General features: G+C 37.8%; 1 protein-coding gene across 1 annotated transcript in view; it reads left to right on the top strand.

Annotated features, from left to right (window-relative positions):
• Positions 1-27,730, top strand: part of LOC150092755 (choline/ethanolamine kinase-like) — a 188,496-nt gene that overhangs the window by 109,242 nt on the left and 51,524 nt on the right. Inside the window, exon 6 of the mRNA XM_090414392.1 lies at positions 18,604-18,694. Coding sequence (XP_090270518.1) covers positions 18,604-18,694 — 91 coding nt within the window. The remainder of the gene's footprint in view (positions 1-18,603; positions 18,695-27,730) is intronic.

The raw sequence follows: 27,730 nt of genomic DNA, 5'->3' as shown, positions 1-27,730 counted from the left end.
CGAGCAGTAGTATCAAGCTTGATCTGCAAAAAAAGAAAATGTTTTGCCATTGTATAAGAATGTACAAGGAGAAATGTGATGAGTACAACCATGAGCAGTACAAGGCTCAAGCTAGAAAGGTTATCAACATAGTAAGAAAAGCTAAATCAGATTATGAGAAGACCTTAGCCAATGAGATCAAGGGTAATCCCAAAGAGGCTATGTGGCAAGTAAAAGGAAGAATGACTTTGGAAGAATAACTTTAGTGGGTGCGCATGGTATTGAGGTGACAAAATCAGATGTAATAGTCAAGTTACTGAGTGATCACTTTTCAAATGTCTATCACACAAGTGAGGATATCTCTGTACCTGTAGCAATAACTAATGTGAGAATTGAAGTTAAGAAATCATAAGTATTTAATATATTGCAAAATTTAAATGCAAACACTGCTGTAGGTTTAGATGGAATATCAGCTCGGGTGTTGCGTGAATGTGCAAAGGAATTATCAACCCCTCTTACTTAGATATTTAACTTAAGTTTGAACTCTGGCATGGTCCCTAGGGAGTGGAAGTTAGGCAAAGTGGTTCCTTTGCATAAAGGTGGCTATAAAACTGCAGTAGTTAATTACAGACCAATCACCATCTCAGGAGTAGTGGCAAAAGTATTGGAAAAGTTGGTTAAAGACAAAATTCAAGAATGGGTAGATCAGGATATGATACTCTATAGAGGCCAACATGGTTTTGTTAAAGGTAGATCCTGCCTTAGCAATCTATTAAGTTTTCATAATAGAATGACATCTGAGTTGGACAAAGGAACTGGCTACACAGTGATACCTCTGGATTTTGCTAAGGCTTTTGACAGGATACCCCATGGAACACCGTTACGCAAATTGGAGCAGATGGGAATGGATAATAAATTGGTGATATGGATTGGAGAATGGCTCAGGGAGAGATACCAGAAGGTGGTGTATGGAGGAGCCGAGTCCAGGATGAGGCAGGTGACCAGTGGTGTGCCTCAGGGCTCTATGCTTGGACCATTGTTGTTTAATTTGTATATAAATGATATAGGAAATGGCTTAAAGCACATATAGGCAATCTCCGGCCCGCAAACCGGATCGGGCCCTCTACTTCTTTTGATCTGGCCCTAATCTATTTCAGCGAAGTTTGTCCGATTCATAGTGAGAGAAAACATGGTGTGTTCTACTAACTCACATTAAGCTGACGTCATGTGACTTGCACAAAACACACTATGTTTTCTCCAACCAAGGTCTCTTTCTCACTTTGACTAGCAGCGTGTGTGAATGTGTTACAACGTGTCAGTTGGGTACTTGCATTGGTGTTGTGCTTTGTTCAGTGCCTGCATTGATGTTATGTTCTGTTCGGTGCCTGCGTTGATGTTGTGTTCTGTTCAGTGCCTGCAGTGTAGAAGACAGTTTTGTTTGACAGTTCTGAATATCGCTTATAAATTTGGGACAATGTCAGGGGTTATTGCAAAAAAAAGAAAAGTGGATGCAGAGAATCGTCAATTTTTTAGACAACTGGACGGAAGATTATTATTTTATTCTGAATAAAGGTTTGCCTGTATGTTTGCCATGCAACGAATCCGTATCCTTCAACAAAGAATACAACTTGAAGACACTTCACTTCGAGACATGCGAATCACCCAAAAATTGATGGACAACTATGAAAAGATGAAATACAGAAGTTGAAGAAGAACTTGGATATCCAGCAGCAAATGTTCAACAAGCAAAGAACGCAGCACCACAGCATTGTCAAAGCCAGCTTTGTGGTAAGCGAACAAATCGCTAAGCATTCTAAGTTTGGTGAAGGAGAATTTATCAAAAAAGGTCTGCTGGATGTTGCAAGTATAATATGTCCTGAAAAGAAAAAAGACTTCGAGAATATTCGTTTGTCGAGACGTGCTATTGTCTGACGGATAGAAATTATGGCTGATGATATCAAAAAAAGTTTAAAAGAGAAGATTGCTAGATTGGAAGCATTTTCAATTGCTTTGGATGACAGCACAGATGCCTCCGATACAGCACAACTAGCAATATTTATTTGAGGAGTTGATGCGGATTTCAACATCACAGAAGAATTATTGGTGCTTCGGCGTTAAAATGAACAACTACCAGTGAAGACATATTTGAAACAGTCAACACAGTCTTTGAGAGATTTGGGCTTAAATGGAGTTCACTATCTGGCATATGCACTGATGGAACCCCCGAAATGGTTGGTGCACAGAAAGGATTTATAGGAATAGTTCATGAAAGAGCAATAGAACTACAGATTCATCTGGAAAATTTAACAAATTTTCATTGCATTATCCACCAACAAAATTTGTGTGCAAAATCGATTAAATTCACAAATGCTGTGGAAGTTGTAGTAGCCAGTATTAACTTTATTAAGTCACGTGCACTTAATTAATGATATTGAGAAGGATCTGACAGGATATCTTCAATTGTTTCTTCATGATGTTAAGATAGAATGAGCAATCAGGGATGCCATGGATATACTGCATGGATACACCGCCAATTTAAGGAGTATTTGGCAGACCTATTTTCAGATTATGAAGATGTGTCTTATTATTGTGAGGTGAGGTGGTTAAGTAAAGGTAAAATGTTAAAACGATTTTATGATCTGAGAGAAGACATTGCAGATTTTATGGATATAGAAGGAAACACAATTAACCAAGTAAAAGATGAGTGGGTGTGTGATTTAGCATTCCTTGTAGATGTCACCGGATACCTAAACGAACTGAATCTTAAATTGCAAAAACAAGGACAATTGGTTGATGAACTGCATGGACATGTCAAAGCTTTTTGTAATAAACTAAGATTGTTGGAAAGTCAGATAAGAACTAAAAATTGTTATATTTTTCCTACTCTAGCAACTCATAAAAATATCCCTTATAATTGTTATGGAGATGAACTGAAGGCACTAATAGAGCAATTTGATACAAGGTTTGCTGACTTCAAAAACAAAGCCTCCACATTTGCTATATTTGCTTGTCCAATGGATGCTGATGTAAATAAAGTGCCAGAAAACTTACAGATGGAACTTATTGAGCTTTAGGTGGATTTAGTGCTAAAATCACAATTTAACAACATTGCCTTGACAGATTTTTATAAATTTTATTTGGTGGAAGAAAAATATACAAATGTACGTGCCTTTTCAAGAAAAATCATTTGTCTTTTCGGCAGCACATACATGTGTGAACAGTTTTTTTCAAGGAAGAAATACAATAAATCAAAAATTCAGACAAGAATAACGGACAAAAACCTCGAAAATTCTATGCGATTATCCTTAAGTAATATTAACGTCAATATTGATAGTCTCGTAGTTGAAGTACAAGGCCAATCTTCACATTAAATTGTTATGTTGTTCATTATATTATAAAATTTATGTAGGGCTTTATACCAAAGCATTATATTATAAATAAATGAAATATGAAGTAGCAAATTGTTTTAATTCATTTAATATTAATTTATTTTATTTAATAATTTGGTCCGGCCCTTGACTCAGAGACAAAATGATAATTTGGTCCCCGAACTAGGAAAGGTTGCCCATGCCTGGCTTAAAGGGAGATATTCAGTTGTTTGCTGATGATGCAAAGTTGGGTAGCGCAATAAAAAATCAAGCTGATGTTGAAAGTTTGCAGGATGATTTAAATAAGCTGGTAGAATGGGCAAAAGGTAATGGATGTCAGTTCAATGTGGAAAAGTGTAACGTTATGCGTTTTGGGATTAAAAGATTACCAGCTGCGTACTACATTGATGGAACAGTACTCCAAGAGATTGATGAGGCTAGCGACTTAGGGGGTGTTGGTAGATAGGGAGATGAAGTTCAGAAGACACATTGCTAAGGTGTCCAAGATTGCACATAGGATTACTTGGTTGTTGAGGAACACACTGACATCCAGAGATAAAGAGGTTATTATTCCCCTTTATAAAGCGTTGATACTTCCACATTTGGATTACTGTGCTCAGGTCTGGTCACCTGGATTCCTTGGAAATGAGAAGGCTGTGGAGAGGGTTCAGAGAAGAGTGACTAAGTTGGTGAGTGATGTAAAAAATGCTCTCTACATTGATAAATTTAGAGCTTGTGGATTGCAGAAGTTGGTTGACACGCAGAGAAGAGGGGATATGATAGAAACATTTAAATTACTGAAAGGTTTTTATAGGATTGATGCAGGGGAAATGTTTCAGCTGTGTGATAGTGATGAAAGAACAAGAGGTCATCCCAGGAAATTAAAGAAGAGTGTGGTTAACAAGGGTGTGAGAACAAGGTTTTTTGCCTGGAGGGTGGTGAATGAGTGGAATTCATTGCCTGACTTAGTTGTGAGTTCTTCATCTGTAAATGAATTCAAGAAGAGATATGACAGATATTATTTTGTTAGTTTGGGTCTCCAGCGATGAGTCTACTGACTCCATGGAGATACCCGTAATAATAATAATAATATAAAATGGCACTCAATTCAATACTAGCAAGTGGAAGTTTTGTAATGCACTTTAGTGTGATGAGATTTCTAATGGCATATTATACTAATGCAATTATGCTTGGAGAAAATGATGAAGGTAGGGATCATGGAGTTATAGTGAATGGGAATTTGAAGCTCGAATGTAACATATCAAAAACTATAAATACAACTCAGAGGATAATTAAGATGCTGAAACAAAAATTGACATACGAGGTGGTATCAAAAAGTTTTGAGACTAGTTCTGTTTACAAGAAATTACTTTATTTATCTACATTTACACACTATCACCTTCAAAATAGTCCACTTGCATATCAATACAGCGCTCTTGCCACTTCTGGAATGTGTCCTGGAAGTCTTCTTTTTGAAGCATGTCAAGCACCTTCTGCGATTCACGCTGGATCTCTGCAATGGTGTCAAAACAGTTACCTTTGAGCTGGATCTTCATCTTTGGGAAGAGGGCAAAGTCTGCAGGAGCCAAATCTGGCAAGTAGGTTGGGTGTGGCAGTGAGATCATGTTGTTTCTGGCGAGAAACTCACATGTGAGGAGAGCTCGGTGACAGGGTGCATTGTCGTCGTGAGAGCATCCAGTTTTTCATGCCACAGATCTGGTCGCTTTTGCCGAATGTCTTCCCTCTGGCAGTAGAACTTGCTATTGCCGGTCTGGCCCCTGAGGACAAATTCTCGATGCACAATGCTGCTAATGTCGAAAAAGACGATGAGCATGCACTTGGTCGAGAATGCCTTTTTCGGTCGTGGAGATGATGGGCTCTTCCACTGTGAAGACTGTTGCTTCATTTCAGGGTCGTACCCGTACACCCAAGTTTCGTCACCAATAATGATCCTCGAATTTCATGTTTTATCAAACGTGAATTTCATGTTTGCTCTTTGTTCTAACTTGCTGTCCATGATGAACTCATAGATGTGGTAATGCGGGTGGTCAGAATAGCATCAGTTGCACAGCTCCCGATGTACACAGGATGATGTCTTTTGGCACACTGACTTATGAAGGTAGGTGCTCCCTGTGACTGTGCGTGCAGCCTTGTGCTGCCATCTGTTGCCGTGTTACAAACATAGTCTTCAAACTTTTTGATACCATCTTGTATAAGAATAAGAAAGTCATTCTGCCTCTTTATGATGCCTAAATATTACATACCTGGATTATTTCTGCAGATTTGTTCTCCTGGGTTCATATAATATCAAGATTATGAGTCTACTGACTCATAATCTTGATATTAGAGTGTATGGAATGAGAGTAGATGGGAGCATAGACTGAGAGTATATGGAATGTATACACTGGTAAGCATTTGAGAAGGTAGTGAGTAAAGTAGTGAGTGCTAGATTTTCATTCAGCAGAGCAGTGAGTGTAAACAACTTGTTATTTACGTACATCTTGTATAAACGAGTTTAAGAGAGGTTATGATAGCTAGTGTGGGTAATATGTAGATAGAATCCCCTGATGAATACTTGGCTCTCTGGAGGTCATCTTTCTAATATTATAATATATCAACATCAGCTTATTAACATTGAATTTACTCAATTCTCCATATACCTTCTATTCACTCACAACCAGTCTCTCCTCCTCCATTCCCACTGCACTCCATGCATGCATGTTGTCACATTCATAAGGATGAAATACCTTTATGAACTGATCATTTAATATTTCAACTATATTGAATGCAGTGGTTATCCTTCTACTATTTTCACTGACCAATATCATCTTTCCATAGTCATTCTTTTTCTTATGGCTACATACTGAAAGAACACCATGAGATTTTTTTTTTTTTTGGTCTTATTAGGCTCATACTGCAATTTGGCAATCCTTACCAAGCTAGTCACCTTCTTTGACTGTTCTTTGTGCTTCTCATTTAAACAGATTATTACCACTCACTTAATGCTACCTCCCTAATACTTCTTCCTCCAGACAGCATGCTTATTAAACCTCTTCATTCATTTATTTCACCTACTTTATTTAACCTATTTAACCTACTGACAGTTTAGGCATCACTGATCTCCTCTCTGGCCAGCTCCTCATTCCACAATAAAGCTTCCACATATCCTTTCCTAACCAATCTGCACATCGATGGCCATCACCCAGTGTGACCATGAAAGTAATCACTTCATGGTCACTCTCACCAACTGGAAGGAGATTTGACACCTCGTTTGTAATAACATTGTAATAAGATGATCAAATCCAAAACCCCTGAACCTCACATGCCCTCTGTTATATATTATCTGCAGTAGTTTGTCGCTGAAAATCCTGAGAAATTTATTTTCTTTACATCTGGATTCTATATCATCTCCTCAATTTTTATTACCATAATTAAAATTAATCAAAATGATTATCCTTTTCTTATTTACTTATACATTTCGCTGTCACTGCCCTCCATATTATTAGGGCGATAGCATCATCCAACTAAATATTTCATTCTATTCACCTGTACTTCACACCATACTGCCTCAGAATCAATGGCATTATTTCCCCCCTGCATGAGTGCAAATCCTTGTTTTTTTTTTTTTTTTTTATTATAAACAGCACTTAGCTCCCTTTTTGCCTTTTCTGTCTTCATACAAATCACCACACTCCTCCATCTCTATTCCTGTCAGGATGCCACTCTTATCTAACCACCTTTCATTTATTCCATTAAGTTTTGAGAGATTTATTCCATTAAGTCTTGTCTACTCGTGTAATCATGAGTAGACAAGAAAGGAATGGAATCGCCTAGGATGTGGGAAGAGCATCAGGCTTATTGCCCTTATGGAGACTGATGAATCAGGTGATATATCACAGAGTTTCTGCATACCCAAGGGATTTACTTTACCACTAAATAGGAAGAATGATTGAGGTCTTGCTCAGAGAAGTGGCCAAACATGTAGAATTTTCACTGAAGAAGGTACAGAACTACAGAGTCGTGTTCATGACAAACTTAGGAAGTAACCTGAAGCAGTGCCATAACGTATCAACTGGAAAGAATGTCAGCAATGAATCTGAAACGGTCAAGGAGTGATTGAGGAAAGCAGTATCAAGCTGCATACCCAAGATTAGGCAGATAGATCAGCCATAAAATAGATGAGAAGTAAAATTAAGCAGACATGCTAAAAGACAGGAAAATATTGCAGAGAAGATTTAAAGAGAAATGTAATCTGCAAACTCACGAGCAGTACAAAAGTACAGAAAAGAAGGATAACTATCATGATAAGAAACACAGTCTAATTATGAGAGGAAATTACCTAAGCAAGTCAAAGGAGATCCTAAAGAGTTCTTTCCTAAGAGTAAAGAGGGCAAGACAGATTCATTATATACAGGACATGAGTGAAATCTCAATGTGAATAAAGCCATGGGATTATTTGGAATATTAGTCGATATGTTAGGAAATGCAAGAAAATTGGCAGCCCCTGACCAGGTGTGCACGAGTGGAAGAAGGATAAGATAGTTCTATTATTAACTAAGGCTCCAAGAGACAGTAGTAACAAATTATACACCCTTGGTTTCATCCTTTATCCAAGTATAAGCAAACAAAGTTTGTGCATGAAGTAACATCATGACAGGACAACTTGTATAGAGAGATAAAGATAAAGGCAATTGATGTGAAGTCATTAGCCTCTATATACGAGTTGCCCTGTCATGAAGTTAGTGTGGTTCTTGGACCACTACTGTTCAATTTGTTCATTAACGATATAGGAAAGGATCTGAGAGGAACTGTTCATCTGTTTGCTGACAATGCAAAGTTGGGTAGAACAATAGTGAGTGCACAGGATGTCAAAATTTTGCAGGATGATTTGGATAATTTGGAGGACTGGGCTAAGGAGAATGGATGTCAATTTAATGTGGCAAAATGTAAGGTTATGCATTTTGGGGTGAAAAGATTAGCAGCAGTATATCACATTGGTGGAACTGTACTCCAAGACATTCAAATTACTGAAGGGTTTCTATAAGATTAATTCAGAAGATATTTTTGAGAACAGGACTGGTGGTGGGAGGACTAGGGGCCATCCATGGAAGCTGGGCAAGAGTGTGGTTAGCAAGGGTGTTAGAGCTAGATTTTTTACTTGGAGAGTGTTGAATGAGTGGAATATGCTGCCAGAGTCTGTTGTGGGTGCCATGACTGTAAATGAGTTCAAGGCGAAGTATGATAGATACTGTGTGAATGTCGAATAGTTGTTCTTGACATGATGTTAGGGCCTCCTTTGATAATTCTATGGATTCCTTGGAGTTGCCCGTAATAATAATAATAATAAAGGATGAAACCAAGAATATAATTTCTTGGCATCTTTAATTTATAATATAGTCAAGTGGAAAAATATAAATCACTGCAAAACGTGGTTAGTAGCAACATTTAGGAATTAGTGAAAGAGATTTCTAAGATTTTGATTTAGTAATTCACTCACTCACTTTCTGTTATAAAGTGGCAGTTAAATTACATGCTAGAACTTCGAAATTTAGAAGATGAACTTTGAAAAGGTATTTGACAGATACCACATGAAAATCTGTTATTAACACATCTCCATGGAGTCAAAAGACTCATCGCACACACACTACTACTACACATAAGGCCCATCAAACCATGCTTTAAACTCATTCACTGGATCTAGATTCATCACAATTTTAGATAACCACTCTTCATGCAAACAACCAGCTCTGCATGTCCCTGCTTACACCCTCCTTATACACTTTCCAGGGATGTCTGCTTATTCCACCACCTTGCCCAGTTCTATGAAAAATTTCTTCCATATTAACCTAGTAGCAACCCTTTATCAACTTAAATGTCTCAATCGTATCCCTTAACTCCCTCCTATTCACAAATAGCATTCCCTCAATTTGTCTTCATATCCCATGTACCAAAGAGCAGTTACACCTTAGTCAGTCTCCTCTAGATCCTTTCCAGTATCCTCATCACCAAAAAAAAACTAGGGAACAATCTGTGTACAGTAATCCATATGATCAGGCCTTATACAATGGAACCAAAACATCTATTTCTGCAAGGTAAGGTCCTTTTATCTTCTTAACTTCCAAAATTTCCCACCACTTTGCATCCCATTGTTGCTTACCAAATTTCAGAACTTTACACTTTGCAACATTGAATTGACTGTTTCATACTGTTGCCATTGAAAGTCTTTCTGTAAGGCCAGAACATCTGCTTGATTCCTCATCACTATCCCAAGTTTTGCATCATCTGCAAGCAGTTAAATACCACCACCTTATACAATGGAACCAAAACATCTATTTCTGCAAGTTAAGGTCCTTTTATCTTCTTAACTTCCAAAATTTCCCCCCACTTTGCATCCCATTGTTGCTTACCAAATTTCAGAACTTTACACTTTGCAACATTGAATTGACTGTTTCATACTGTTGCCATTGAAAGTCTTTCTGTAAGGCCAGAACATCTGCTTGATTCCTCATCACTATCCCAAGTTTTGCATCATCTGCAAGCAGTTAAATACCACCAGTTACACCTATCCCAATATCGTTAATATATAAATTAAATAACAATGGTCCCAAAGCATACTCCTGTGGCACACAAATAGTGACTTTCCTCTTTTGAGATACTTCTGATCTCTTGCTTGCATCACACACACACACACACACACACACACACACACACACACACACACACACACACACACACACACACACACTGCACTTTCATCTAGTAACAGTTTCTCCAGTTCATTCACTCCAATATTATTCAAATGCAATTCATTATCTCTGTATAATTCCATTCTTCCCTCAAACACATGCCATAAATCCACAAACTGCACTCACATCTCCTCACACAGCTCTGCCAGGATACAATTCATGATTCTGGCTCTCTGTCTCAACTCATCATTGAGTTGTACCTCAGTAACACTCTAAAAACTTTCCCAAACTGTTATCTTTAACTCTCCTCAATAACCTCCTGAGATCTGCCCTTACATCCTCCTTATACTCACCTAAATCATTTGCTCATTTCCTCCTCATATCCAAAGCCTAATCATCTTGCTCATTCTCCCTCCTGAATAGCAGACTTTAATGACTCTCTTGTTATCCAATCCTCTAACAACAGAATCTGCATATACTGCTATTCTCGAATCATTTGTTTTTCTTCTCCTCCCCTCTTTCTTTTTTCTTTCATTCTGTTCTTTTACACTCATTTGTTTTTACTGAAAATTTAATATCATTCCACATTTCCTCATTTTATTTTTTATTTTGAATAATCCTTTCTTCAAATTCGGTTTGAAAGTTGGAAAAATTGAAAGAATGAATGAAACTGGAAATAGTATGACGCAAGTTTCGAAAGTGGAAAAAACCGAAAGAATGAATGATAGTGAAATTTGAATGCATGGACTGAAAGTATGGAAACTCAAAAGGATGAATGAGAGTAAAAGTGTGAAGCGGGGGTAGAGAGTTCGAAAATTAGAAAGATTGAATGATAGAGAGAATGTGATGAGAGATTCGAAAGTTGAATTGGATTGGATGAGGCAAGAGATGAAATGGATGCAGAGCAAAATTCAGAAAATTTGGGTGAAAATGATTAAAACAAATCAAGTAGGTACGAAAGAGTTAACGAAAGAAGAGTAAGTGGCGTTGTGTGGTGACTTCATTATTAAAGGTGTGCTCTGGATGAGAGGGTGCACAAGATATATTTTCCAGGCGGTAAAATGAGTAGAGTGGTTGAGGCATTGGATATGAGGAGGGAGTGAGCAAAGGAGTTGATGGTTTTAATAGGTAAGAATGACTTGACAGTGGACAAAGAGCACATCAGAATGGATATCAGGAGGTTGCTTAGACAGATAAAAGAGAATAGTGTGACAGGAAGGGTAGTAAGTGCGTTGCCTAGGTATGACTGTGGTGAGATAAGGCAGAGAGCAAGGATTATGAATGATATGTTGGCTGAAATGTGTGAGGAGAGGGGAGTACAGTTTGTTAATGTGTGGAATGAGTTTGAAGACGTGAACTGCATGGGAGCGATGGACTGCATTTGGGTGGTTATGGTGTGAGTCGCTTGGAGGGACTGCTGCTGGAAAGTAGAGAAGTGAGTACAGAGAATGAATCAGATCAAGTGGGAAGTGATGTGGAAGAGCAGGAGAGTAAGACAGGAGAGATTGAAGAGGTGGTTATGAATGAGGAAGTCAGTGGCATGAGTATAGAGAATGAGAGAATGGATGTGCAAGACAGACAAGGAAATGGGGAGGCTCAGGGTGGACAGGGGAACACAGTGTGAGAAAGGTGGACACTCCAAGAGGATGTGAATGTGTAGACAGGAAAGGAATGAGATGAACTGGGATCAAGAGGAAACAGCTGGAATTGAAGAGGGTTCCAAAATGAATAAGCACAAAGGGAAATGGCCCTAGTTGAGCATGGAGAAATCACACCGAATGAGTGGTATTAATGAAACTAGCTGTAGATTCAGGAATGAGCTGCTGTGTTTGTATATACAAATGTTAGAAGCGTAAGAAACAAGGCAGATGAAATGGTTACACTAATTGAGTCTGTTCACCCAAAAATTGTTGGACAAGTGAGACATGGTTAGATGAGGACAACATCCTGACAGGAATAGAGATGGAAGGATACGATGTGTTTCGTGAGGAATAGAAGGTGTAAAAAGGGAGAAGAGGGAAATAGTGCCAGTGGTTTTGAGGCAGTATGGTGTGAGATAGAGGTGAATAGAATGAAATACTTAGTTGGATGTTGTTATAGACCAGGTAAAGTGGATGGTAGTCACTATGAAATGTATAATCAAATTAGAAAAACAAATAAGAAAAGAGTGATCATTATGGGTGATTTTAAATGTTGCAATATAGACTGGAATGATGAGATAGCAACTGGAAGCAAAGAAAACGAGTTTCTTGAGTTTTTGAGGGATAACTACGTCAGACAATATATAACAGAGGGCACACAAGGATTGAGGGTTTTGGAATAGATCTCATCGGAGGATATGATTATAAATGACGTGTCCAATCACCCACCTGAGTGGCTGCCAGCAATGTGAGGACCTATGTGAGAAAAGAGTATGTGTGGAACTACAAAGGGGGGGGGGTGATTATGAGGAGCTCAAAAGACAGCTTGCAGGTATAGCATGGAAAAGAAATCAATGAAGCTTGGGTGATTTTTAAGTATCTAGTAGACGCAATGTCTAAATGTATTCCAAGGGTGAGAAGGTTAAATAAGGTAGGTGTGAAATGGATGAATAAAGTGATTAAGCATGCAACACAGAGAAAAATGGCATTATGGAGGCAGCATAAGAGAAGTGGAAATAACCAATTCCATGAGAACTACAAAGTTCAGGCAAGGGGGATGACTTGGTTGGTAAAGGTAGCAAAGTGAAATATGAGCAGCAGTTTTAGCTAATGAAGTCAAAATTAATCCTAGGGAGTTCTTTCGATATGCAGCCAGAAGGAGGGGGGGGAAGAAGAAGAATGATTAACCACCTTACCGGCCATTATGGATCAAATACACTTTGTATCCATCATATATTTCAATGTAATATCAATGGTATTACAATTTTAATATGCACTTCTCATCCATGATAAACATGTCTATAAACGTCTTGGTCGGTAGCATGGTTAAGGAAGGATGACACTGATTGGAAAAAATGGTATAAGGACAACTCCGGTAGAAGATATAGTGGAGGTACTTAATAAGCAGTTCATTAAGATCTTTCATTCTTGTGAATATGACTTAATGGAGAGATTGGGAGCAGGTGACGATGGGGAAGAGAGACTGACTGTAAGTGAGCAAACTAGATGTAAATAAGGTTGTGGGACTTAATATACACCACGTATTCTAAAGGAATGTGCCAGGGAGTTGGTGCCAGCCTTGACATATTTTTTAAATACAAGTCTTGCACTGGGTCAAGTTCCTAAGGAGGGCAAAATTGTGCCACTTCATAAAGGAGATGATAGAACTCAAGCATCAAACTATAAGCATCTGTTTTTCAGGTGGTGTAGTTAAGTTGTTGGAGAAGCTTGGGAGAAATAGGATCCAGAATTGGGTTGACAACAATGGTATTATCTTTGATGGATAGCATGCTTTGCTAAAGGGAGATCATGTTTTAGTAATCTACTTACTTATTACAATAACTGGTAATTAGCTTACAGAATTAACAATGCATATAAAGGATATTAATTAAAGGCAACATTAATGAATAACTTCAATATTTCGGCAACGTCTCACATTGCCATCTTCAGGAACATAAAAATATGGTATGTGCACGCAAGCACTAACAAAAGCAAACGAGGAAGAAGGCAAGAAACTAATATTGTTCCTAAAGTTCCTAATGGTGCCCTCTGGTGGGCTAATTTGGTTGTCTTGGCTGTTGGGCTGAAGTTCTCATAATGTAAGTCTCCCAAATTTGGGGTAGTTTCATGCACCCAAATTTGTTTAGGTTTGGAGCTCTAAAAATTCATAAAATTAGTTCCATAAAAGATCTGGGAGTGATAGTGGATAAGGATCTGAAATTTAGGGGACATATAGCCAAAATTGTGAAGACAGCACAAAGGCTGCTGCGAATGATGTGGAGGATATTGACTTGAAGAAGTAGGGAGATTCTTGTTCCATTGTATAAGCTTTGATTAGGCCACACATGGACTATTGTTCCCAGATTTGGTCACCTGGGAACAATAGTCCAGGTGACCAAATCTCTTCATCCTTCTGGTTTTCAGAAGGATGAAGAGATGTTGGAGAGGGTCCAGAGGCAACTGACTGAGGTAGTTTCTAACCTCTGGAATGTCGAGTATGAGGAAAGATTGAGATGCAACTTGTAGAGTCTGGTGGACAGGAGGAGGAGGAGGGGAGATATGATAGAGACCTACAAGTTATTAAGGGGTTGTTATAGGATCAATGCTGGAGAGGTTCTACAGAAAATAGGAGTTGGGAGAACCAGAGGTCATTCCTGGAAACTATATAAAGAGGGTGTGAGCAGAGGAGTGAGAAGCAGGTTTTATTTTTACATGCAGAGTTGTGAATGATTGGAATGCCTTGCATGAGAGTGTGGTGGCTGCAGAGAATTTGAATGTGTTTAAAGCACAGTATGATGAGCTGTGTGTATGATAAAAGGACCTCCCAGATGAGTCTTTGACTCCCTGAGGTTTTGGGTAATAATAATAAATCTTGCATTCTGGCAATTTCACTCTCTCCTGCTGCCATAGTCTTGCTACCTCTCGTTCTGTCTCAATTTTCTTCTGTTTCCTCATTCCTACTTCCTTTCACTTCCATATCACTTACTTTTCTTTCTTCATTCTTGCATTATTTCACTCCCTCATAATTTCCGTTCCTTTAACTTATGTTATACTTCATTCTTTCAGTCTGTTTTGCATTCAATATAACTCAGAATCTAACAAAATATCATACTTTCTACAAATCCATACTTTCTCTCGTCTATTGTTCAGTCTCTCCACAAATACGTCTTTCATATTCGATGTCATGAGTTGCACTCATGACACCTAAGAATTTTTGAAAAGTCTACATCATTAACAGCATTTGATCTTCATGCTGCATGACCCATAGACCTTGTGTGTACCACCATTATATTCTGTTCAAGGCAAAATAAAAAAAAGGTAGTAACAAATCCACAAGGTCAACAATCATGCAGTGCACTAAGCTACCAAAAATAAAATAGTATACTAAAATGCAAGCAATATTATCAATTACTACAGAATATAGCACTTATCTTTTCCAGAGCAATGCCAAGCACATAGGGTCCTCTAAACTGAGCAAATAATGTAAAGCTGATAGTAGTTTGATGAAAGAACAGTCATGACTGTATCATACATTAGTAGCTAATGAACAATCCATGTGGATTGTTCATTAGCTACTACCAGTGGCGCACTCAGGGTTTAATCTTGGAGGGGGGGGGAAGGCAAGTTGAGCAGATGATTTGAGAATACACATTACACATTGCATACGGCCTATGACTGAGCATCTGCAGTGACCGCCAGTACATGTTACCCATGATTTCTGCCCCGGCTTGGGCAAACAAAGTATTGCCCAAGCACTACTTCATTCGCCTTGGGTTCACAACGGCCATGATTCCCAAGAGTATTCCCACCTTATATGATCTCTAATTCATTAGTAGTATAGAAATAGAAGATGCGACACAACATAAATAAATTTTTAAAAAAATAATTTTAATTAGGAAAAGAGTTTTGGAAAATTTTTCTAGTCTTTTTGAGGGAGAATATCCAGATCTCTGGATATTCTCCCTCAAACCTTCCTCTCCATCATCGACAAAACATTTGTTTTGTTGATGATGCTTAACAGGAGTGGGCAATAGTTAACGAAGGATGAATGGTTGATCTTACAGGAATTTAAACAAAATGATAGTGTGAGCAAACGGATAATGGTCTACGATCAGTGCCGGATTTACGTATAAGCTAAAAAAAGCTACAGCTTAAGGCCTTGCAATCTGCCAGGGCCTCAAATAAAAAAAAAACAAAAAAATATAAAAATTGATAAAAAATATTCATAGAAAAATCACTCAAATGAAGTCAGACATATCATGATGATAATTTCTAAATAATTTTAAATATACAAAATATAACAAAGAAGTTTTTTTCCCTCTCAAAAATGTATTAATTAAAATTTTTATCTTTAATACCTAAATAATTTTAAATTAATTTTTAAAATTATTTAGAAAATGTTTGTAATCTTTTATTTTCTTCTTCTATTCCATTTCCAACCAAACAATGAAGCGAACATTTGTAAGCGGATACCAGAAAAGAAAAAGAAAGCAGCAGCTTAAGATGAATTCAAAAAAGCAACAAAACTTGATATGTATTTCACCGCAGCAACGAAAGATGATCCACAGACCCAGGGAGAGCAGTCAATTCCAAAAAAAACAGCCTATTGTCTCTGAGATTATAGAGTCTGGAATCTCAGCTGGTGGAAATATTGTAACTGATTCCAGTGTGAGTGTTGCTGCTGTTGGAGAACCAACATCTACAGTTGAAACAAAAAAATTCACGAAACTCAGTGATATTGGTCAATGGGATGTCCTCACACAGGATGAACTTTCATACTGGATCTTAAAAGGTCCATCAGAATGTCAGCACTGGAAATGTCCATTCGAAAACTCTATAAGTGTTCATTCAAAAATCAGGTTAGACATTGTTCAAAAGGTCTTTTTCAGAATAGGAAGGTTAATGGTGAAGTATATGATCGGGAATGGCTTGTGTACTCACCAACAACAGGTTGTATTTATTGCTTTGTCTGCAAACTGTTTTCAACATCAACTGCAGCACTAGCTTCTGATGGATTTTCTGACTGGCAAAATCCCATTGCAATTCAAAGTCATGAACACTCTGAAGATCATAGAAGAGCTTTTTTTAAAAACTTTCTGTTCTATGAGCCTTATTTGTTGTTTTTAAAACCCTTTAATTATATAATTATTTCTGTGATTTTGTGAATGCATACTTCATTATTTTTTTAATAAAAATTAAAAGACAATATATTTTCATATATTAAAAAGGCGTATATATTTTAAATTTTTCTAAGACCAGCTGATGTAATTTAAAACAGTAGAGGGCCTCAGCAAGTCTAAATCCGGCCTTGTCTACGATAAAGATACCAAATTTATAATTGTTTTTAATCCTTTTCCCAGGAATGCAAAACAAAGTTTTGCACGCGAAATATATTCACGATTGAGCTACTTGTATATAGAGACTAACGACTACATATCACTTGCCTTAGTATGTATCCCATAATGCAAGGCACACCCCTTTCGAGCATGTATAATTTCGGCTGAGAATGAAGGCCGCTAAGAAGGGGTTTAGGGCTTGATTTTTCTCTCATACGGTAGTGTGTGATTGGAATGGATTGCCATTGGATGTTGTGAGTGCAAGCAGTGTGAATGAATTCAAGAATAAGTATGACAGCTGGTGTGTGTAGTATGTGGCCCCCATCAATGAGTCTCTAAATCCCCGGAGGTCTCTCTTAATAATAATAATAAAATAACTAAAATCAATCATATATCTTGGAGGAACTATTCATGAAAGATGTCAATTGGAAATGCAAAGAAGAATTGCTAAGGCAAAAGAAGTATTAAAGAAAAAACAGATAATTTATTACAAGATGGAAAAGATTTATAAAAATATTTGTTTGGAGCATGTTCTTATATGGCTGTGAGAATGTTAAGCAGAAGACTAAAAAAGAATTGAAGCATTTGAAAAGTAAATTGGAGAGAAAGAAAAGCCAATGAAGAAGTCTTGCATGGAAAAAAAAAAAAAAGAGTATCTAATGTTGAAAAAGACATTCATAGAAAGAAAGGTGAAATTCCAGTGACACTTATGGAGACATAATGAATGGATTATAAACATGTTAGAAAGGAAGATACCGGGAAAAAGAAGAGGACAGCCAAAATATACATTATTAAAGGATATGTTTAGACTAATCAGAAGAAGTTATAAGGTACTAAAGAGGAAAGCTGGAAATAGGATCCTTCATAGTGACTCTATCTTAGGATGATCACAATGATGATGGTGGAGAAGGAACTAATAACTTTTTTTACACAAAGAGTGATGGGTGAGTGAAAAGTGAAATTCATTCTCAGAGGTGTGTTGTGAATGCTAGGAATGTGAAAGAGTAAGTCCTAAATACTTTAAAATAGGTATTACTTATCCTCATTTTTTTTTTTTTATATTTATTTATTTATTTATTTTTTACCACTGAGTCTGAACATCTGCTGGATGTTTGTGAAGAGGATTTAATATGGACTTACCATTCCTGCTCCATCAACCTGAAACTAGTCGAGATAGCAGGAAATTTACTAGACAAATTTTATGTCTGGTTTTTAAAATGGCTCTTTTGTATCTTGTATTAAGAGGATCTGCAACTCAAAAGTATGTGTTTGAAGCATTCAGTGCCTAAATCCTAACAGGAATTCTACAGTTCTGTCAGGAAATGGCAAGGCCTTTGCCTCACAGCACTAAAGAAAACTGCCAGGCCTTTAATCTGACAGTTTTCCCTCTTCTACAGCAACTGCATTTAATAAGATAATATTAAAAAAATTTTCAATAAATCACCAGATCTCAATTAATATTGAAAACTTTATTTTTTTAAAAAAAAATAAAGTGTTTTTAGAAACAAATTAATTATTATTTATGATTATTATTTAATTCATATATGTGTATATATATATATATATATATTTTTTTTTTTTTTTTTTTGCACAGTTAATATACTTCTTCCCAGTGATATTCATGGTGATGCTAAACATGATGACATTGTTTTTATTGACTTTGAATTTTCTGGTTATAATTTCAGGTAAGTTCCAAGAGGAGTTATGAAAAACCACCCATGTTTTAAATATAATCTAACTTTATAAATAATAATATAATTTTTTGCCTAGTATAATACAGTCTTTGTCTGAATGAAGACCACACTGAAACATTTGAGCTAAAATAGATCTCTCTCACACACACACACGTACAAATATAAATAAATGAAAAACAAAGCAATTTTAACTTTTTCACCATATTCAACATTTTATACTTGAATTGGAAACTTTAGATTGTTTTCATAAAAAAAAGTTTACCAAGAATACATAAGAAGTAATCTGTAAAAGTAATTAAAAGTATCTAATTATCAAAAATTAGCAGCAACTGTTACATACGGCTGGTTAACGTGAACAGGTAGCTCAATCAATATAGACAATGACCTTAGGTTTCAAGAGTTGAGCGTGACTTCCATCTAGGATGTGGAGCACTATTATATGGACTTGTCAACTGATGGTGAGTTAGCTGACCCCGTACTTATTTCTTTGAGAGAAAAATTCATTTCTCTCAAAGAAATGAGTTTTTCATCCTACAAGATAGGCAAACTGTCAGAACACATACAATCAATAGGCATAAAACATTGGACTCATAGCCTTAGCTGCTTTGGTTGTAAATCCAAAACAACTCAGAACAATAATGAGGGTGCTAGAGTTGCTGAAGAACATGGCAGTGGATTTGAGCTGTAATAGAAATAAGTGTTTTTAAATGGTGTATAGTGTGACTTCTGTCGCAAATTGTGCTACATTTTTTTTCAGTAATACAAGTGGCGCTGCTTTTGGAGTTTAGTTGTTTATATTGTTTTTTTGGGTTACCAAGAAGGCGAGGTCAGAGTCGGACATATCTACAGTGGAAGAAAAGAAGATAAGTTTTCATATTTAGTTATTTAGTATAGTTAAATATAGTTTATACTTATAGTATTGCATAAGTAAACTAGCTTACAGTAGAGCATATAACATAGTATAGTAGAGTGTTTAGTATTTAGTTGTAGTAATTCCTAGGCGCAATTTGAATGATGGCTGCAGCTCCGATTACAAATGGCGTGTCACCAAGTCCTCCCCCATTTAAGGACTCTGTTTTGCATAACATAATACAGGATTTTGTGGCATGTGGTACTTGTGGCATGTATGCGTCCCTGCAGTTGGATATGTGGTGGGTGAGAGAAGGGGGAATCTCAACCTAAAGAGATGAATAGTGTGATAGAGGGCGAGAATTATGAGTGGAATATGAATGAATAAATAAGAGTGGGGAGTGTGGAAGGCTTGAATGAATGTGAAGTTTTTGAAGATTGTCTTGATTGGGAGGATGAATGGCAAGCAAGAGTGGCTAACTTGCAGAGAGAGAGATTTGCTGAAAGAGGAGGTGGGATGTCTCGGAATGAGATGAGAAGTATGAAAAGATTAGGCGAAGCAGAGTAGGAGTGAGAGAGTTATAGGAATAACAGAAGAGGAAAGAACAGAAACAGTAGAAGACAGGGAATGACAGAGAGTTATGGGAATAATAGAAAGGGAGAGAATAGAAACAGTAGAAGAGAGAGAGTTATGGGAATGATAGGGGAGAATGGAAATAGTCAGAGAGAGGGAATGAGAAGAATGCAAGGGAGTGCCAGAACCAGGGACAGGGTGATGCCAGGACAGCAGGCAAGTAGGGGAACACAGAGAGAAAGGGTTACAGGAGACAGAGAGAGAGTGAGGGAAGTAAGTAATCAAGGAACAGAATGGTAAGAGGTATGATGTATGGAGATGGTCTGTGGAGTGCAAGATAGGATGCCAGAGGAGCGTTTGCCTGGAGGAATGATAGAAAGTGTGGCTATGGCAATTAAGCAGGGTGAAAGAGTGGATGAGATGATTGTGATGGTGGGCACAAATGACTTGAGAGGCAGTGTAAATAAGGTGGCAAGAGATCTGAGATTTATGCTCGAGGTTGTACAAAAGAAAACGCAGAGAGGAAAGATAGTGTGTGTTACACAGGTATGATAAGGACGAGCTGAGCAGAAGAGCAGTAATAGTGAATAGCATAATAGCCAGAATGTGTCAGAAGAGAGGATTGGAATATGTGGATGCTTGGAGGGCGTTTGAGGACAGAAAGGAATTCTATACGAGAGACCGCTTGCATTTGAATGAGGAAGGACATGGGCATCGGGAGAGATTGCTGTGCTAAAAGAGTCAGTGTATCAATGCAGGGAAACTAGAATACCCAGGAGGAATGGTAGCAGGGTTGGCCTCTTGTGAGAATGGGTACTTGGGAGAAGGGGGACGACATCAGGTAACGCTGAGCCCAGTGGAGTCTAGAGGGAATAATGCTAGGTATAGAAACAGTGGCATTTTTATGCTTTATACTAATGCCAGGTGTATCCGGAATAAAGGAGAGGAATTGGTGCCACTGATAACATCAGCCTGGCCAAAGATTATTGGGATCACTGAGACATGGTTGACAGAAGAGGATATAATAACAAGAATAGAAATAGCACGGTACAGCATTTTTCAGCAGGAGGATAGGAAGGGAAAACGTGGTTGTGGTGGAGTACTGCTTATGATAAGTGATGACTTATGTCCTCTAAGAGTGGAGGCTTTGGAAGGCGGTGATACTAATAGTTTTGAAAGCATATGGTGTGAGGTAGAGGTGGGCAAGACAGGATATTTAGTGGGATGTTGCTACAAGACAAGGAGAACAGATGGTGGGGAGCAGGAGATGTTTAGGCAGTTGAGCTTGGCAAGTTCAAGAAGAATGATTGTTATGGAAGATTTTAAATACAGCAGTATAAGTTGGGAAGAAGAGGAAAATGCATGTAGTAAAAAGGGAATGGAATTTCTGGAATTCTTGAGGGACAGATGTCTTAGGCAACATGTAATAAACAGAACAAGATGTTCAAGAGTTCTGGATTTGGTCACGGCATCAGAAGAGCTGATAATATCTGAGACAACATCTCTCTCCCCCTGTTGGAGAGAGTGACCATGCGGTTTTGACTTGGAAGATGAATAGACATGGAGGAGTATCTAAGAAAAGGGAATGTATGTAGAATTACAAGGAAGGTGATTATCATAATCTTAGATATCAACTTGGGACAGTTGCATGAAGAGCAGAATTGGAAGGCCAGAAGATCATTAGTGCTTTGGGAAATTGTGAAGGAATATTTGTTGGTGGCAATAGTAAGCTGCATTCTATGAGTGCAGAAGAGGACACAATTTGGTGTAAAATGGATGACAAAATATCAAATAGGAACTGCAGGTGAAAAAGAGGTTATGGAAGAGATATAAGTTTAGGGGTGGAGAGCAGATGCACGAAGAATATAAGACTCAAGCCAGGAGAGTGACTAATATGGTAAGGAAGAGATTGGCACTAAGATCCAAAAGATAATCCTAGGAAATGTTTTAGCTATGCAGCCAGTAGGAGGAGAAATGATTGTGGAAGAATGACATTGTGGGATAAAAATGGGAATAGAGTGACTGATGCAGAGGATATAGCGGAGTTGTTCAATAAACACTTTATTGGAGTATTTCATCCCGGAGAAGTAAGTTTTAATACTAGAGGGATAGGGCAGGTTTGATTTAGAGGTGCAAGAGGAGAGTATGTTACAAATACTGAGTACCCTGATGTCAGTAAAGCTGTGAGACCAGATGGTATTTCACCACAGGATTTTGAGAGAATGTGCTAAAGAATTGACAGCTCCATTGACCAAGGAATGGAAGGAAGGTAAGATAGTGCCATTGCATAAGGGCGATAGCAGACTGGATATGTCTAACTATAGGCCAGTTTGTGTTTCATTAGTAGTTGTTTCACTAATTTCCCTTACTAATTTCTCCAAGATCTTAAGATCTTGGAGAGAAAGGCATATACTGCCATTTTTTTGGATTTTGCAAGGCATTTGACAGGGTGCCATATGATAAGCTGATATTTAAGTTGCAGCAGATGGGTTTAGTTGTCAGGTTAGTAAACTGGATTCAGGATTAGCTGTCTGACAGGTATCAGAGAGTTGTGCATGTTAGGGCAGCATCTAGGAGGCAGAAGGTTACAAGTGGGGTCCCACAGGGACCAATACTGGGCCCTGTATTGTTTTACCTTTATATCAATGACATTGTCAATGGATTGCAGGAGGATATTCAGTTGTTTGCAGATGACGTGAGGTGTGGTCTGATCAGAACTTTATACAATGGAATGACAACTCTTATCTCTGCAGGTCAGCATCCTTCTCAGTATTGCAGCAATCCTCTGGGTTACCTTCACCACCTTTGCAAGATGCCCCCTGAATTTTAGTTTTCTATCGATCATCACCCCCCCAGATCTCGTCTCCCCTACTTCCTCCAGTACAGCTCCTCCAATCAAGCATGCAGCCTCCCATCGATGTATCCAAACTTCAAGACTTTACATTTTGCTGCATTAAACTGAAATCGCCATTCATTTGCCCATCTGTCTAGTTTATTCAAATCTTCTTGCATAGCCACCACATCTGTACTGTTGCTAATAACCCTTCCTAGCTTCACATCATCTGCAAAGAACTGAATATCCCCTTGCAATCCATTGACAATGTCGTTGATATAATAAATAAACTATAATAAGCAATACAGGTCCCAGTACTGAGCCCTGTGGAACCCCACTGTAACCTTCTGCTTCCCTGATATTGCCCCACCATACACAACTCTGATACCTATCAGACAGCCAATCCTCAATCCAGATGACTAACCTGACATCTAAACCCATGTGCTGTAACTTAAATATCAGCTTATCATGTGGCACTCTGTCAAATGCCTTTGTAAAATCGGAAAAAAATGGCAGTGTATGCCTTTCCCTCTGCTGCAACTGCTCTTGTCACTTTATTATAAAAGGCAATAATATTACTTAAGCTAGAGCACCCCTTAACAAATTCATGTTGATTCTCACAGATAACATTACTCTCATCTGCCCAATGCTGTATGTAGTCCCTTAAAACAAATCAAATCATAGTTATCAGATTATATGTTTGGTTGCATATAAATTCACAGCCTACTTTTCTGTCCATTGCAGGGTGAAGGCCTCTCCTATTGTAGGAGGTTTTCGATCGACTACTCCCATGGTGACCCAGTCCATATTGGGAGAAGACAATCACAAACATCGATGCATATGCAGGATTTGAAGCCACAGCCTCTTGACTGGAGAGCGAATACACTAACCACTTGGCCAACCAGGGTTGCATATGATTGAGACTTTTAAACTGTTGAGAGGTAGTTACAGGATTGACACTGGGGAGTTCTTTCACTTGGTGGAACGGGGGGGAAGGAGCGAGGACAAGGGGCCATCCCTGGAAGTTATGAAACGAAGCTGTGAGCAAGAGGTTGAGGAGTGGTTTCTTTGCATGCAGGGTCAATGTACCATGATTACATATGATTGAGACTTTTAAACTGTTGAGAGGTAGTTACAGGATTGACACTGGGGAGTTCTTTCACTTGGTGGAACGGGGGGAAGGAGCGAGGACAAGGGGCCATCCCTGGAAGTTATGAAACGAAGCTGTGAGCAAGAGGTTGAGGAGTGGTTTCTTTGCATGCAGGGTCAATATACCATGGAATACATTGCCTGATAGAGTGGTGAGAGCACAAACAGTCAATGAGTGGTATGATAGACTTTGTGTTTTCTAGGAAAGACCTGCCACGATGAGTCTTTTGACTCCATGGAAGCCTGAATAATAATAATAACAATAAAGTGCAAGCTAGAAAGGTGAAAAGAATGGTAAAGAAAAATAAAAATACAGCATTAAAGGGGACTGACCAGTCAAGCAAGAAGAAGAAGAATTATGTCAGGGTGACACTGGTGAATAGTTATGGTAGCAGAGAGACCACTTCAATTAATGTAGTGGAATTATTTAATGAGCACTTTATATCAGTGTATATCATACTGGTGTAAATGATGCTATGCACATGTAGAATGAAGGCAAATATTTGGAGAATTAGAGGTGAAAGAATCAAAGATATATCAGATGTTGATTGAATTAAATGATAATAAAGCTGTGGGACTGGATGACATATAACCACGTGTTTTTGAAATTGAATTTTTTTTTTAAAAAGTTTTTGAATTTTTGAAAGTGAAAAAGCATTAGCTACACCCCCAACATTGTTATTTAATGAAATTCTTGCAGTGGGAAAGGTTCCTAAGAGTTGAAAGAAAGCAAAATGGTATCACTCCACAAGCAGTTTTAGAGAGAAGATTCCAATTATAGACCAGTCTATATAACTGCATTTGTAGTCACGGTGTTGGAGATTAGTTAGGAATAGAATACAATATTGGGTTGATGGACATAGGAGTCTTTATGATAGTCAGCATGGGACTGTAAAGCATAGGTCTTATTTAAGAAATCTACTTCCAGGGAAAATTCATATACAGTGATATTCTTACTTTTTGCAAAAGCATTTGATAGATTACGTCATGATAGATTGATGTACAAGTTACAGGAGATGGGAATGGATAGTATATTGGTTAGATGGACTGCATACTGGCTCTCTGAACAATACTTGCAAGTTGTGTATGATGGAGCAATGTCTCAAAAAAGAAAGTAACCAGAGGTGTATCCGTAGGTTCTGTTCTTGGACCCCCCCCCCTCATTGTTTTAACTGATTTGGTAATGATATTTCATGTGGATTGACTGGGGAAAATTATAAGAAGCACTGGTGATGTTAAGTCCTTTCAGGATGATTTGAACAGACTTTTACTATGGGCAAATGAGTGAGGTTGTAGTTTTAATATTAATAAGCACAACATGTTTACATTTTGGAGTTCAGAAATATAAAGCTATGTACTGTATTGAATTGCTTCAGGAGGTGAGTGAGATTTGAGATTTGGGGATGATGGTCAGTGAGGTTAGCAGGCACATTGCAAGTGTTGCCAAGACTGTGCATTGAATGCCTATGATAACGAATACACTTACAAGTAGGAATAATGAACTGAAGGTTCAGTGAATAAGTAGGGTAGTTGTACTACTGTAAAAAGCACTGGCCAGACCATATATGACACCATAGTCCAAGTGTGATTAGATCACCACACCTGTACTACTATTGGTTCAGATTTGGTCAACTAGTTTTCATTGTAATATGAAAATTGAATATGAAAAAACTGAATATGAAAATATTCAGAAATATAAAGCTATGTACTGTATTGAATTGCTTCAGGAGGTGAGTGAGATTTGAGATTTGGGGATGATGGTCAGCACTGAACTGAAGGTTAGCAGGCACATTGCAAGTGTTGCCAAGACTGTGCATTGAGCCTATGATAACAAATACACTGACAAGTAGGAATAAGTAGGGTAGTTGTACTACTGTAAAAAGCACTGGCCAGACCAAATATGACACCATAGTCCAAGTGTGATTAGATCACCACACCTGTACTATTGGTTCAGATTTGGTCAACTAGTTTTCATTGTAATATGGAAACACTGGAGAAAGTTTGGAGATGAGTATCAGAACTTTGGAATTTTGGCTATGGAGAGAGAGATAAAGAAATGTAAATTACAGGCTTATGGCAGATGAAAGTAAAAAAGGTGATATGATAGAGACATTTACATTAGTGAGGTGGGACTTTATCAGATTAACTGGTCTAAAAAAGAGCAAAGGAGAGAGAGAGGAAGAATGGCCATCCCTAGAAATTTTGTAAGGGTGTAGTAAAGAAGGGTATGGAAGGAGTAGATTTTTTTACATAAAGAATTATAGATGAATGGAACACAACACAAGAAAGTATTGATGAATGCAAGGAGTGTTAAGGAGTCTGCTAATTGCATAAAGCTTGGTATGATAATAATGTTTACTTCCCACAGTGAGTCTCTGACTCCATGGAGGTCAGATGTTATAACAACAATAATAATAGTATTAGTAATTTGAGCACAGCAGTCTGAATGTGTTTTACAGTAGCACAACCACCTCCTTTTCCTACTTGTCAATGTGCTCCTTATCATAGCAGCAGTGTATGTGATCTTTGCAACATTTGAAATGTGCTCTCTGAACTTCAGGCCCCTTGTCAACTATTACCTACATATGTCGAATACCATCCATCTCCTGAAGCACATTTTCATCAATATAATACATAATCTTTATACGTCTACACTTCCAAAGTGCAGTACTTTGCACTTCTTAACATTAAAATTGCGAACTCTCACTTATTCCTCCAAACTAAAAGTCTGTTCAAGTCTTCTGAGAAGAGTTATCAGCATTACTCTTTCTGCAGCCAACTTTATACTACACTGAATTAAGTTTGCATTATATATATATATATACACACATATATTTCCCCCCCCCCCCTTTGTAATGTCTATTGAGCCTCCATGGCTCAGCCAACATAGACAAAGCCATTTGGTCGGGTTCGATTCTGTCAGTGACATGAGGAACCTTTATCTGGTCTCTTTCGACTAAAGGTGAGTTAGCCAGTCTCATACAGAGGTAGGGCATTTTTTCACCCAGAAACTCGTTGTTTTCGTCCCCAAGAACAGGCAAACTGGCCTTGTGAACACACACACACATGGATTCCAGTCATGAATACATCCCAGCCATAAGCCAGTCCCAAACCCAGATAAAATTGGGGGTTGAGGAAAGCAATGGTGAACTACCCTGTAAAAAATCTCACTAGGAATACTTTGTGGGAAATGCCGATGAAGTCGCCTATGGTTGGAAATGACTGAAAGGGAAAAACCAGGACAGTGAGTCTATTAGATGGCAATTCATTCAATCATTATAGATAAACACAGAGCAGACGGATAAGCCATTTTTCAAAAATAATCAATAATAATAGGTTATGTGATTAATATGTAGTGATTTCTTAATTTTATGAGTCTGGTAAGAAGGGGTTTAGTTTTTTATCCTTTGAGCACTTTCTGTATTGTATACTGAACAATGTAAAAAATAAATTAAATTACAAAATTTTATCCCACCCATAGTATTAATATACTATGTTTACAACTTTTCAAGGATGAGAGTCACATCAAAAAAAAATAAAAAGGTAATAGTTTGTAACAGAATGATGGCAGCCAATGTATTAAATGGTGAATTTAAAATGAGGGATTGTGATTTTGAATAAG

This window comes from Typopeltis vanoorti, chromosome 25, assembly GCF_054136105.1.
Source record: "Typopeltis vanoorti isolate ZY-2024b chromosome 25, IOZ_Tvanoo_1.0, whole genome shotgun sequence".
NCBI classification, from domain to species: Eukaryota; Metazoa; Arthropoda; class Arachnida; order Uropygi; family Thelyphonidae; genus Typopeltis; species Typopeltis vanoorti.
Note: the sequence above shows the minus strand (reverse complement) of the source record. Positions and strands in the feature narration are given on the sequence as shown.